The sequence below is a fragment of the Panthera pardus genome, unplaced genomic scaffold (genome assembly GCF_024362965.1).
Source record: "Panthera pardus isolate Hobbes unplaced genomic scaffold, ASM2436296v1 HiC_scaffold_15, whole genome shotgun sequence".
NCBI classification, from domain to species: Eukaryota; Metazoa; Chordata; class Mammalia; order Carnivora; family Felidae; genus Panthera; species Panthera pardus.
The window spans coordinates 30810453-30823234 of NW_026526710.1; the positions used below are offsets into that span (position 1 = coordinate 30810453).

Genomic DNA, 12782 nt, shown 5'->3' on the forward strand with positions numbered 1-12782 from the left:
ATCTGATTTGTACTTGAATCCCAGAAGCCACTTTGTTTATAAATATTCTAGGATACAGATCTTATCATATTAGATGTATGGGTTAACCAAATGGGATGATAAAAAATTTGTTTAAGGAAAACATTCTCCACAGCATTTCAGAGCTAGCTGGGTTATTAAATCATAAACAGAAATATCTTAATATAAAATAAACAGCCTAGAGATATTTATAAAGTTAACTAAAAAATCTTAAAGAGAAATTTCTAGCATGTACAGCTTTTAATTTTCTTCCTAAAGCAGTTCTATATTACAGACAATTAATCACATAGTAAAGGGAACAAAGTAGAAACCAGAACCATTTCCAATTTCTAGAACTTTTTCTATGTGCACTCTTTAGAGTGCTTTTGAGGTAGATGGGACCTTTATTCCAGTTATATACCGTTTCCTTTCATAATCTCCTATATCCAGTGGCTTAATAAAGCATTTTTTTAAAATCTGTGGGTTGCAACCCAATAGTGGGACATGAAATCAGTTTAGTAGGTAGCGACTGGAATTTTTAAAGAATGAAATAGAATGAAATGGAACAGAATAGAACGAATCAGAGAGCGTCTTATTCAGTATGTAGTCTTGGCAGTGAGGTTTCTAATGCTTTCTCTTCAGTTAAACTTCTGTGTATGTGTATGTGTGTATATTGGATAATGATGTAGTTCACCGTTGACTGAAGACAAAACATTTCAGAAACACTCCCAGTGCAATGACAGGCCTGCTCATCAGACACACCAGCATTCTGCAGCCTGATCTGCCTTCGTTCAGTGAATCAGATCAGCTAGTATTCACGAGCATTTTGCTGTGTCCGGAAGTCCTGGCACGGACACCAGGTCACCAGGATGCTTGTTTACTTTGGTGTTAGACGAGCGAGTGAGGTCCCATCTGGGCCAAGGAAAGCCCAAGCGGCATGTGCCACATTCCGGGACAAAGGAACTATGCTGCGGAGGACAATCTCGTCAGAGCTTCCGAGTGTAAGTACAGCCTTGAACAGCACTTGTAGGAGTAGGAGGTCAGCACAATTAAAACAAAATGAACAAAAACACTGCTGAGGGCACTTCACAATGTATCCCTCATGCATCTCCTGTTGGCTTCTGGAAGGCACCATATTGATCTAATAAACAAAACCACAACCGGCCAATCGGTCACAGATGTGCAATGTTCAGAATTGTCCCACTGACCATTTCCTAAGCTGCTGCACACGATGAGAAAGGTTTTGAAATACATGTCCTGTCTGCCCATTAGTTACCAAACTATTGTCCTTTCCTAACTGCTAAATGACCAGCATGATAGTGATTTTCATTCCTAAGAACATGTGGGTACGTAAGTTTTGATGTGACTGATGCAAAATGCCTGATGCCAAGAGCCTGGGCAACCACACAAAGTAAAACTCTTTATAAGACTTAGTAGATCTATATCTTGGCACACAGAGGGTGCTCAATAAATGTCAGCTAAGTGATTGAATGCATTAAGTCTCAAGCTTGCAGTATGACTCATGAATAAATCTATTAAAAAAGACAGTGTTACTGCTATCACAGTTGATGGCTGATGCAAATGGAAAATGCAAAAGAAATATTACTTGATTTTGAATTTACCTGGGTAAGATTACCCATCTTAAAACAAGCAGTAAATACTAAAAAAAGATCAGGAGTAGTTTTTTGGTTTTGTTTTTTTTTTTTTTACTGTTTTTTTTTTTTTGAGGCTTATTCTAACACTCCATCATTTTAATCCCTAATAAACCAAAGTAAATGATGGAGATCGCCTGCAGCCCTTAAAAGAATGGCGGCCATACACTCGCGCAATGTATGTGTCCTTCACAGACTAGTTCCCAAATAACAAGATACCCGGGATCTGAATGCACTGTGAAGGAGGCTGATTTATGAGCTATCTTCGTAATTATGCAAGTTTTGGAGAGAAATCTATGTTCAGAAGTTTCACTTACTTCACTGCCTAGTAAACAGCATGCTTAATATGAAGGTTGTAGATACAGCTAAGGCCTTAGAAGGGGGCTATTTAACTACATTGCCCATAAGCACTTGTTTTCGGATAGTGGGGCCATTTTTATTGGTTTGCTACAACCATAGGGCCAGTTCAGACTCAGCTGGTAGTCAGACTTGAAGGTTACTTTCAAGATAGACACCTAACCCGACCATGGGCCATGGGCCAGTCCTTAAATACGAAGGTTTTAAAACAGAGGACTTAAGAAAGATGCTACACTACTCCATAAGTACTTCTACTGTTGGGAAGAGAACTTCAGAAGTTCAGGATAAGAAAGGGTCTGTAACAAGCAGAACTTCAACCCGTAAAAGAAATATGCTTAGAAGAACCTTGAAAACAAAGAGAAGCAGAACTATCAATAATAACCTTATAGCTCTTAGGCCCCGAAACAGAGGACTGAAAATACGTGTGGAATTCCAGTAGGGAAAGAAGTAGAATTAGCCTCCATTTCGTTACCTTGCAAAAATCAGTCTGTAAATTTGCTGAGTCTCAGTTGCTTTTATTTTTCCAAAATAACAAGCTCACAGGACAACTTAAACATTTGTGAATTCTTACCATGAGTTAAGCTACACTTTTTTATTTTCTTAAATGTTAGAGTATATTCCCTTGTTTCATACACTCAAAACAATTGCTGGAGTGGAAATTCTATGGAAAACAGCTGAGTTTTAACCATGCCTAGACTACATGCCATAAACTACAATGTTGATGATGTCTCTGAAACCAGAATTTGAATCCTGCCCACGCAATTATGTTAGAGATCTTGACAATGGCTTGCTTTTACTGCAGGACAAAAATTTGTCTCCTGGGGTTCTCTGACCACTCACCTTCCATCTGGAGTCATTTACTGGACTCTTTTCCTATAGGAGTTTATGCTGATGTCCATACACCTTTAGAGAGAGTACGGAACGGACAAGCTAATTTCTCTTTGCTACGTTCTCTTTCTGTGTGCTGCTTCTTCTATATAGAAGCACACAGTTTAACTCCATGACTCTAAGCCATTCGATTTTCTAAAAACTTCCCTAAATTATTCAATGCATTTGACTGGCAGAGGTACCACTGCTCTATATAAACACTTCGAAACAAGGCTCTATAAGGAATGTAGACAGCTCTGCTCCAGTTGTACGTACACGCAAAGCTGTTTGAACAGCGTCACCCCAAACAGCTCTGGGTGGCTTCATCTCAGGACTGTGTATGGCTCCGTGCGTGTGCACACGAGACCCTACGAGGTGGGAAGTAAAGCTCGCTCACCCTGACACCACAGGGCCTTTCTAGGTGAATCTGCATAACTGGGCATACATCTTTATGTACTCTGATGGAAATCCTCTTTGATGGCATTGCTATCGCAAGTCCAGCAAATTTCATTCTGTACAACATTAGGCTGGAAAGGAACACACCGACAGACAAACACACAATGAGAACATGCAGTGGCGTTGTGCTTAATGCATGGGTATCAATGTGCACACACAGAAGAGGCCAAGCACATCACTTCATTTAATGCGGGCACAGGTCTGTACCAAGAGCCTGACACATTGTAAACAAGCCTTAAGCAGAGGAGGAAATGTAGAGGGGAAACAAAGCTGAGAAAAATGAGCAGGAAATGGGCAAGATGACTCATCTATACTTGAACATCTGACCTGTCAGCTGGTCGTCGCCTGCGGCAGGGGCGATGCGAATGTAAGGTGTTGTAAGCTGAGTCACGATTATCGCAGCTATGGCAAAGGAAGATTCCCAGGTCAGCATGCATGAGGGAAGAAAAAGCCAGACTGAAGCTAGGCTAGCAAGGAGAATCTCGATCAGTATATCACATTGTCTCAACTTTGTTCCAACAACAACAAAAAGAGAAGAAAAGAAAAAAGAAAAAAAAAAAAAACATAGCAAAGTGTTGAATTTTCTGGATTCTTTTCCCTTAAACAAGTTTTTGTCAGGCAGTTAGATTTCTAACTATGACACAGTTGCAAGCTTTGGCTGATATTTTGGGTAGGTCAACCGAAGATGTGGGGCGGGGGGGGGGGGGGTGCGGGTAGTAAAAACAAAACATACGTCCTAAATAAAGCTCTAGACTGAACAGTGTTTCCAAGTACTGTTGAGTGTGGTGTATAAGTGATTCGCTGCTAATTCTGATGATCCAAACTTTAGGCTTTTAAAATTTATTAGATTGCTTAAAATTCTGCTGCTGAAGTCACAATATTTTCTCTTCTTGCTAAAATCACCTTTGTGGAGAACATGATCTTCTTTCATTAGAGACATTTTTCTATAAAGGGATTTCTCTGATAAGTAAATTTCGCGGAGAATGTTTCCATTTAGGAACCTTATTTTGTCACATTAAGGGACTGGGGAAAAATGCACCTCAAAGCATTGGTCGGTTCAAAAAACAAAAACTAATAACTGCCTTTGCTGTAGTCGTCATGGTTAACATGTGACCACAGACACGATTAAGATTCTGGAGGCAGACCAGTCGAGCTTCTTGGTTTGGCTGCACAGCTCAGCAGTTGTGTTTAAATGGTTAACATTCATGACACACAGATATCGGGGAAAAAAATAGAAAATTAAAACGTCAGTTCTAACATGATACAGCTGGAAAATGATGCAAAGAAAAAATATTGGAAAATTAAGGACAGGCTTACATGAAAGATTACTAATTTACATGGAACAGCCTGGGTGCTATTAGAAATGTGGCAGCGAGTAAGGAAAATAGATCATCTACCATCTGCAGACAATTAAACCCAAAACTGCTGCTGCATAATATTTTGAAATATCCCTCTGCACCATTCAAACGGTGCTGCTTCTTGTAACTAGACAACTGTAGCAACTGGGTTCAAGAGTGGGATAATCGTCTTTCTCACGTTATTAATGAAAACTTTCTAGTCTTGCTAAGTGAGATGAATAAACTACCAGTTGGGTCAGAAAGTGGAGAAACCCCAGGGTACTACGGAGATAATTTTCTCGACAGGATCGAGTATGCAGTTTTGCATACTGAGATAGCAAACTGTAAACAGTAAAATGTTATTTCTAAGCCTTGTGACAGGGTCGGTACCAAGTTTATACATAAAACATTTGCGGGGTCACAGACTGTTGTTCAACCAAAGTTCCTGTGTGGTGTCCTGTTACTCACAGGAGAATGTGACCTACTCTGCTTTTTGAGAAAAAACTATATTGTCTTATCAGAAACAGAGCACCTATCCAATACTGAAAAAGGTCAACAACATGGACGCAAAGTTACTTGAAAATGGCGAGGTTGGGCAGCCATGTCTTCACAACTAAATGAAAGGCAAATTGCGGTCAGAGGCTCAAAGCCCCCATAGAAAAAGTACACTATAGGTATCAGGAGGGATTTTTATATGATCTCTAGGTTCTGCATGGTAAAGTGTTCATTTGTGACTATTATTTTTAGTTACAAGGACAAAACTTGAGTCTGTTACAAATTTCCTTAAAACAGGAGTCAGCCAGGCCACCGCCTACTTTTGCAAATAAAGTTTTATTGGAACACAGTCAGACTTAATTGTGCACACATCACCCACGGCTGCTCTTGCACAGCAATGGTAGAGCTGAGTAGTTGTGGCAGAAATCACATGGCTCACAGAGCCTAACATATTTACCATCTTTCCTTTACACAAAAATTTGCTACCCTCTGTCTTAAAAGGTCAATTACATTGTATTACAAAAGAGAATATTGCGAAATTTGGTAAAATAAAGTCAGATATTCCAATCCTATGCTATGAAGACAGTATCTAATAGTTGATAAATTCAGGGTCTCTTTTGGGTCCAAAAGTATGTATGGAAGAGTAAAAAGTATATCAGACTTACAAAGTACCATTTCAGTTGCATGCAGTGGGGTCTTGTGGAATCTGATGAACCAGTATTTTACCAGACTCTTTTGCGTGACTTTCGTGTTCCTTGGAAAATTGAGTTTGGATCAAATATTTGGGAGACATAGCGTTGAACAAAGTTAAACAGGTTTCTTTTCCTTGGTAACTTCTCGGGGGCCTGGCTATATTCATGATGTATATTAGGAAGACCATTTCAGATCAAGCAAAGAAAATACTTTCTCTCTAAAATGTTGAATGACAAATGTAGATCATATCTATATTTCTATTTCTAAATCCATAGCTAAATGATAGCAGATTTGCATAGATGAATGGTCTTACTATATAATTTGTTTTCTCGTGTATTGAATATGAATAATTAAAAGGAATCTTAATTAGCTGTGCATGTCAACATTCTTTTCAGCTCTTTTATTGGTGTGCTTTCGTCTGTGAGCATTGTGGCCTAGAAACGATGGTATTTCTTTGAACAAAACCGTGAATAGGAAAACAGTGCAGAGAAACTTCTCAAAGAGCCTAGTGATTAAAAAAAGAAACATTCAAATTTCTGAGTCTAGTTAGAAACTGTATTGGGACAATGGAAGTCCTTCAAAGTTTTCTGAAGGTCTTCCAGCAAAGTATATGTGCATTGGAGTACAAATGTAAGTTAAATAAATTACTGAGCTTAAAAACAGGGAAGCGTATTTTGCACAAAAAATTCACCTTAAAATATGAACTAGAATAATAGTTTGTATTCTTTCTGTTTAAGACTTACAGTGTAACTCCTATAATGCTTTTGGAAAGAATTTAGCATGTGTTTTCATGAGGTTTTTGTTTTGATTTCTAGTTACCCTACCGTCAGCCAAATCATAGCAAAGAAAGGAATAAGTACACACATCTGACTCCAGCCCCCATACACTAAAAACAAACAAACAACAACAACAAAAAACCCCAAATGTTTACGAACTCAAAATCCTCAAAAACTTAAGAGTGATATATTTATGTACCTAAGAAGTCTCACAGATTATACTATGCCTAACTTTTAGTAGGCGCTCACAAATGTTTTAAAATGAATGTGTAACAAGGAAGATGCCAAATGACTACACTGTCTAGGAGAAAGATTACTGGCATCGTGTTATGGAAAATATTATTGTATGGAAGATCGATGCAAAATATGCCGTTTAAATTGATTACTGTATCAATTAGAAAGAATGTGCCTCATTTAATATGAGAAATCTAATTTACTAACAAGAAAGGTTTTGATATTTAAGTGTATCCTGTCCATTTAGAATTGATAATCAACAAGGCCTTCCAGAACTAGCATAAAAGGAGTTTTAGCCCTTCTACTGACCGCGAGGCAGCCGTTAGGTATGCAAAAGCCAAAGAAAACCCATATACTAACTGCTAAGACACAGTCGGACCAGGTGGTCTTGAAAAGAATCCAACTATAAAAATGTGAATGTGATTAAAAATCAAAATAAAACTAAGAGGATCTAAAAACAGTTAAAAGCTATTCTGTTAACTCCACCATACAGGTTGAGGGTAACATCCAAACATTATGCATATCCTATAGCTGTATGGTGTCTTTATCTTTTAACTGAAGAGACAGAATATTCTGTGATGAGTTTGCCTATAGCCAACAATCAAAATACAGTCACATATACCTATGAGGAATCTAGATATATAAATGAAAGGATACAGGAAAATACAGGCAATCCCCCACACATTTGGAGATAGGTAAGAACATACCTTAGGCTTTTCCCCCATGTCTAATTTTTATAAGCTTTATGTTAGCGTCAAAATATACCCTTGGAATAGGATTAAAATAATCACAACATTAAATTTATAAAGAGTATGAAATATATCTTTAAGAGACATACCCATACTTGAAATTACAAACTAGCTTCCTGTGAAAACAAATCCACCTCCATATTTTCTCTATAAAGATACTTGTCAACAGTTGTTTCATGAGAACATCAACATCTCTGTAAATTCAAAACGCTGCTTAGGAGTGTGGCTTCGTGCCTGAAAATGCAATTAAGCCACCACACTGTCAGCAATATGTGGCAAAAACACAGAAAGTTTGAACTTTTTTCAATTGCAAGCATCCTTCCTGCAGGGTACCAATAAAGTTATTAGAACTGCCTAGTTCTCTGTTTTGACTACGTAGTCAAGATGGAATGGCTTCCTGCACCACTGAAAGAGCTTTTAGCATGAATAAAGAAAAATTATCTGACTGTAGCAGTGGTGAAACATTAGACTGCGCTATAAAGGAAGTTCACTGAATCTGCACACGTAGAACATAGTAAAATAAAATAAGACCAGACAGTTCGGTTTTAACCTGCAAGGAGAATATCTCCCAAGGTTACCTCCTATATTATGCTTTTACGAATGGAAGGACAATGTTACATAATGACTGTTAACATTGGTTTCCCTCTTTCCCCAATAGAGTTTATTTGGATAGAGTTTGTGGCTAAATAAACGTTTGCAAATGACTTAGAAAATATGAGTGGGGAATATTCAGTCAATCAGGTCATCCGATTGCCTAATCATCCTTTGGTGAATTGAAAAACAAATTACAATATTGATTAAATCTAGCTGATGGAAGAAAATGATCCAAATCACCATCTAATTCAATCTATTGTGAAAACAGCCAACGTCAGATTTCCATATCTACAAGGGTGTTATTTATATAATTATTTAGCTATGTAAATGAACGTGATGACAAATTTCATTGCTTTCAGAGTGAATTAGGCAGGGACTCAATTTTAATAAAGGGGAGAGCAGATACTTATACAATCCAATACTACAGTTGGTCTGAGGATCTGCTGGGTGAAAAGCCGTGAAATACAGAGGAAACACTGTGGGTAGGAGTTCAAAGGTTCGGGATTAAGCCTTGACCCACAGATTATCAGCTGAGTGACCCTGGTAAGTCAATTCACCTCTAAAAATATGCATTTTCTTCATTTAAAAAATAAAAACAGAAATACCTGCCTCCTTTCTCACAGTAATGTTGAAGAACTAGGTGAGACAGGTATGAAAGTGCTTTCAAACATTTTAGCTGCGATTTCGGTGGAAGGCATTATAAATTAGGCACTGCGGAAGCGGATTTACTCTTTCAGACCTTGAGGGTAAGGCGAATTCAGTACAACAACTGGGGCACGGGTGGTGGTCTGGATGGAGGCCTAAGAACATTGATACCTCATTCAAGGGCTTCATAATCCTTAGTAATTAATAGCTAAGATCGTATTACAGTTTATGAAATACACCAATCTCTGTAATTTCATTTAATGTTAATTTATCCCTAGAAATAAACGCACTTAATCAAGAAAAATATGATACTACAAAACCAAATGTTTCAAAATCAATACAAATAGATTCTTAGAACTAGAACATGAGCCCATGAGCACCTGGCAGTGTTTGGCACAGACCATGAAACCAAGAAATATTTGTGGAGCTAACGGAATAAAAAGGTCCTGGATCTTCATGAAATTAGAATTCAATGTGAATTTTGAACATGCAGATGGATGTCCATGATATATCAAACTATACTCCCTGCAAGGGAAACAATGAAATAACAAGGTATTTCTACCCAACAGAACTCAGGTGACTGTCTCTGGCCTGACTACATCTAGTGTGACAGACCCAAGGATGCCTTCGTGCCATCATTTCTAAATTGAGTCACACAGAACTTATCATGGTCATGGGTCACTTGTGATGGTCTGAGAGGGTATACTTAACTACAGGTGTTAATTTATAATGCCTCATTTTAAGGTGGGATTTTATATTTCTCAAAGCATTGTCTCATACATTTCCCATGCCCTGGTTAAGATCACACTCCAAGGTGAACAAGATGACATCACAGCTCGTGTGTGCACATACAACCGTACTTGGTTCTTCAGGAGGCTGTGTGTGGTGAGCTTATGACGGTTCAACCCCAGCCACTCCTACATCTTGTCCTTGATCACATTTTCCCAGGATTTTAACCAGGCCTGGGAAACAGAAATTCCACTAAAATCACCCAGTTACTGGGTTTAGTTGCCCCGTGTTCCGTGAAAAAAGCCCATGCAGACTCCATTTGGGAGAGCTCTTATCACTAGGTACTTGCTTAAAAACAGCAGGCAGTATTTTCCTACTTTGCATACGAAGATTCATTAGTCACAGGACTACTGCATATGCTACTATGGTTTAAAAAACATGTACCGAAAGCACGTAAACATTCATTTTATTTTAAAGAATTCTGAAAAGGCTAACCACTGAAAACTCCTTGGAATGCAGTAACACGACTCCTTATTTAAAAAAAGTATTGGCATGAAATAGTATTAACTTCTAAGACTCTAATACATGCACCCACAGATAGACACGCTTATTTCAACGAAGTTAACCTTACAAGAAGTTCTGAAATACCATCTAAAAATTTAAAGGACATAAACTGGGAGAGCATCCCACAATCTCAACCTACCTTTTGTGGCCACTCGGACACAGTCTATTTTGGTTTCCTGTGTCAAATAAAGAGGGGGGAAAAAGTCACTATTCGTCCTTTATTTAAAACAAATAAAAATATCTGTAGTTCTATTTAAATGCTGATAAGAAAAGAGCTCATTGTTCTGAGTGTGGTGTTAATCACACAATGATGAATTGCACTTAGATACATGCTCACACGATGATTACTCCTTGTACCATGCTCAGATACATTTTCTGGCTCTGGAGCTGGTGGCCATGGGCATTTTTGGAGCGGGTGACAAATGAGGAGCTACACATACAATGTCTCTGCCTACGGGCCCTGTCTTCTCCAGACCCTTGCTCACTCTGTACAGATACTACTGGAGAAGAACTCTGGGTCCTGGATTTCCCCCCTTTTCACTGGCAAAAGTCAAGTCAATGATACTTAGACCCATGCTGTGAAGGAGGGAAACCCTCATGGTGTCCAGAAAACTCCCATTTCTTTCTAAGGAGATTTTAATATCTTACCAGAGTTCTGGGTCGGTCTGAACAGAAAGGGGGAAAGAATTCAGGAACGACTCCATAGTTTTTATTTTGCTTTCATCTAATCTTTCTAAAGCTGCTTTCTCTCTCTCTCTCTCTCTCTCAAAAAAAAAAAAAAGATACCTAATTTAGTTACAGCTATAGGAAGCATAAACTCTTCTGAAACCAAAGAAATGGGACAGAATATGCTAGAAAGACAGATGTTGTGTATCTCACAAAATTTTAAATGAGCTGAATGTATGTGTTGTAGCTATACTATTTCCCTGTAAAATAGTAAGCGAAGCAGAATTGCTAGCCAACTTTTGGTAACAAGTAAAAACTGAAAATAAAAACCATCACGCTGACAACATATTCTCCCTACCAAAACAAATACAAATTTATTCATTTCTTTCCATAAATTTCTCTAGGTGAAGATAAGTTTACAAAGAAAAAAACCCACATACGTTTGTTCCAAGTAAACACACACACAAAAGCATGACTTTATTTCTTACCACTATCTTCCTTAATCTATGTTCACATTAATAACCCTAAATAGCCTAGGTAAACAGCCAGCTATAAAACTTACCCCATTGGCTCTACTAGCAGCTTGGAAATAAATTCTGTAGCTTTTATGGGGGAGAAGGGGAGTGTTCCAGTATCCGTTGTATGTCTTATTATCACCAATAGTAAAAGGCTGAGCAGCTTGGAGACTGTTTGCTGGGAATTCTGCAGCAAAGTAATACTGTGAGTTCAGTATTGATGCATTCTGGAAGTGAATTGGCACGGGGTAACACTTTAAGATTTCGGTTGTCTTTTTAGTTCTTCGAGGTCGTTCTTCCTCAACAACTACTTGATAGACACTAGGGAGGAAAAAAAGTATTGTCAGTGATATTTTATGATGATTGAGCTCATTCCCTTTGATTTCAACTGCATGGACCCGCAGGATATCCAAAATAAAGAATACACTGGATTTAGTCAGTAAGGAGTACTAAGTACATAACAGATCCTCCCTTAACACTTGCTCAATGAAAGAGAAGGAAGGGACTTAATATTCTCCCACAGAACTCTCTCACCCCAGGGGCGCCTGGATGGCTCGGTCAGTTGAGCGTCTGACTCTTGATTTCGGCTCAGGTCAAGATCCCAGGGTGGTGGGATTGAGCCCCACATCGGGCTCCGCGCTGGGTGTAGAGCCTGCTTAAGATTCTCTCTCTCTCTCTCTCTCTCTCTCTCTCTCTGTCTTTCTCTCTCTCCCTCTACCCCTCCCCTGCTGGCGAGCATGCTTTCTCTCTCAAAAATAAAAAGGTTAAAAAATCTTAAAAAAAATAGCTCTCTCACCCCCAATAATACAATGTGGTTGAGGGGAAACAAAGTTCACCAAAACTACAATTTATACACATGTATAACAATCTCTGCTATTTCTGTGAGGCAGACACTAAAATAATGTTTTTCTCACATGTAACTGAAGATGAATTTATAGAAAATTAACTCAGTTTACCTAACAAATGAAATTATATTAACTGTAAGTTTATTTTTAAAAAGGCAATGTAGGGGCGCCTGGGTGGCTCAGTCGGTTGAGCATAGGACTTCAGCTCAGGTTATGATCTCATGCTTCGTGAGTTCGAGCCACATGCAGGGCTCTGTGCTGATAGCTCAGAGCCTGCTTCGGATTCTGTGTCTCCCTCTCCCTCTGCCCCTCCCCTGCTCTAGCTCGTTTTTGCGCTCTCTCTCTCTCAAAACAAGTAAACATTAAAAAATTAAAAAAAATTAAAAAGGCAACGTATTATTTTCTTCAATGACATCTGAAGGAACGCATGTGACATTTTAACAAGTCACAAAACACAGTATATAACGATTCACGTTAAGCAAGGTTTAACGACCCATCTTCTCCTACATTCTTTTGCCCCTCACCATATCAGATCAGTGGAAAGAGAGAACATAAGAAGATCTGAGAAAACAGACTGGAATTTTAGATGCCAAGGCCTTGGACCCTAAACT

General features: G+C 38.5%; 1 protein-coding gene across 6 annotated transcripts in view; it reads right to left on the reverse strand.

Annotated features, from left to right (window-relative positions):
* PTPRM (protein tyrosine phosphatase receptor type M) overlaps positions 1-12782 on the reverse strand; it is a 791703-nt gene that overhangs the window by 255275 nt on the left and 523646 nt on the right. For 4 of the 6 annotated variants that reach the window (XM_053902395.1, XM_019418441.2, XM_019418439.2 and 1 more), the window contains 3 exons: positions 11374-11647; positions 10285-10321; positions 3657-3731 (listed from right to left, as the gene is read on the reverse strand). In XM_053902395.1, coding sequence (XP_053758370.1) covers positions 3657-3731; positions 10285-10321; positions 11374-11647 — 386 coding nt within the window. The remainder of the gene's footprint in view (positions 1-3656; positions 3732-10284; positions 10322-11373; positions 11648-12782) is intronic. The other 2 variants (XM_019418445.2, XM_053902396.1) reach the window with 1 other exon arrangement.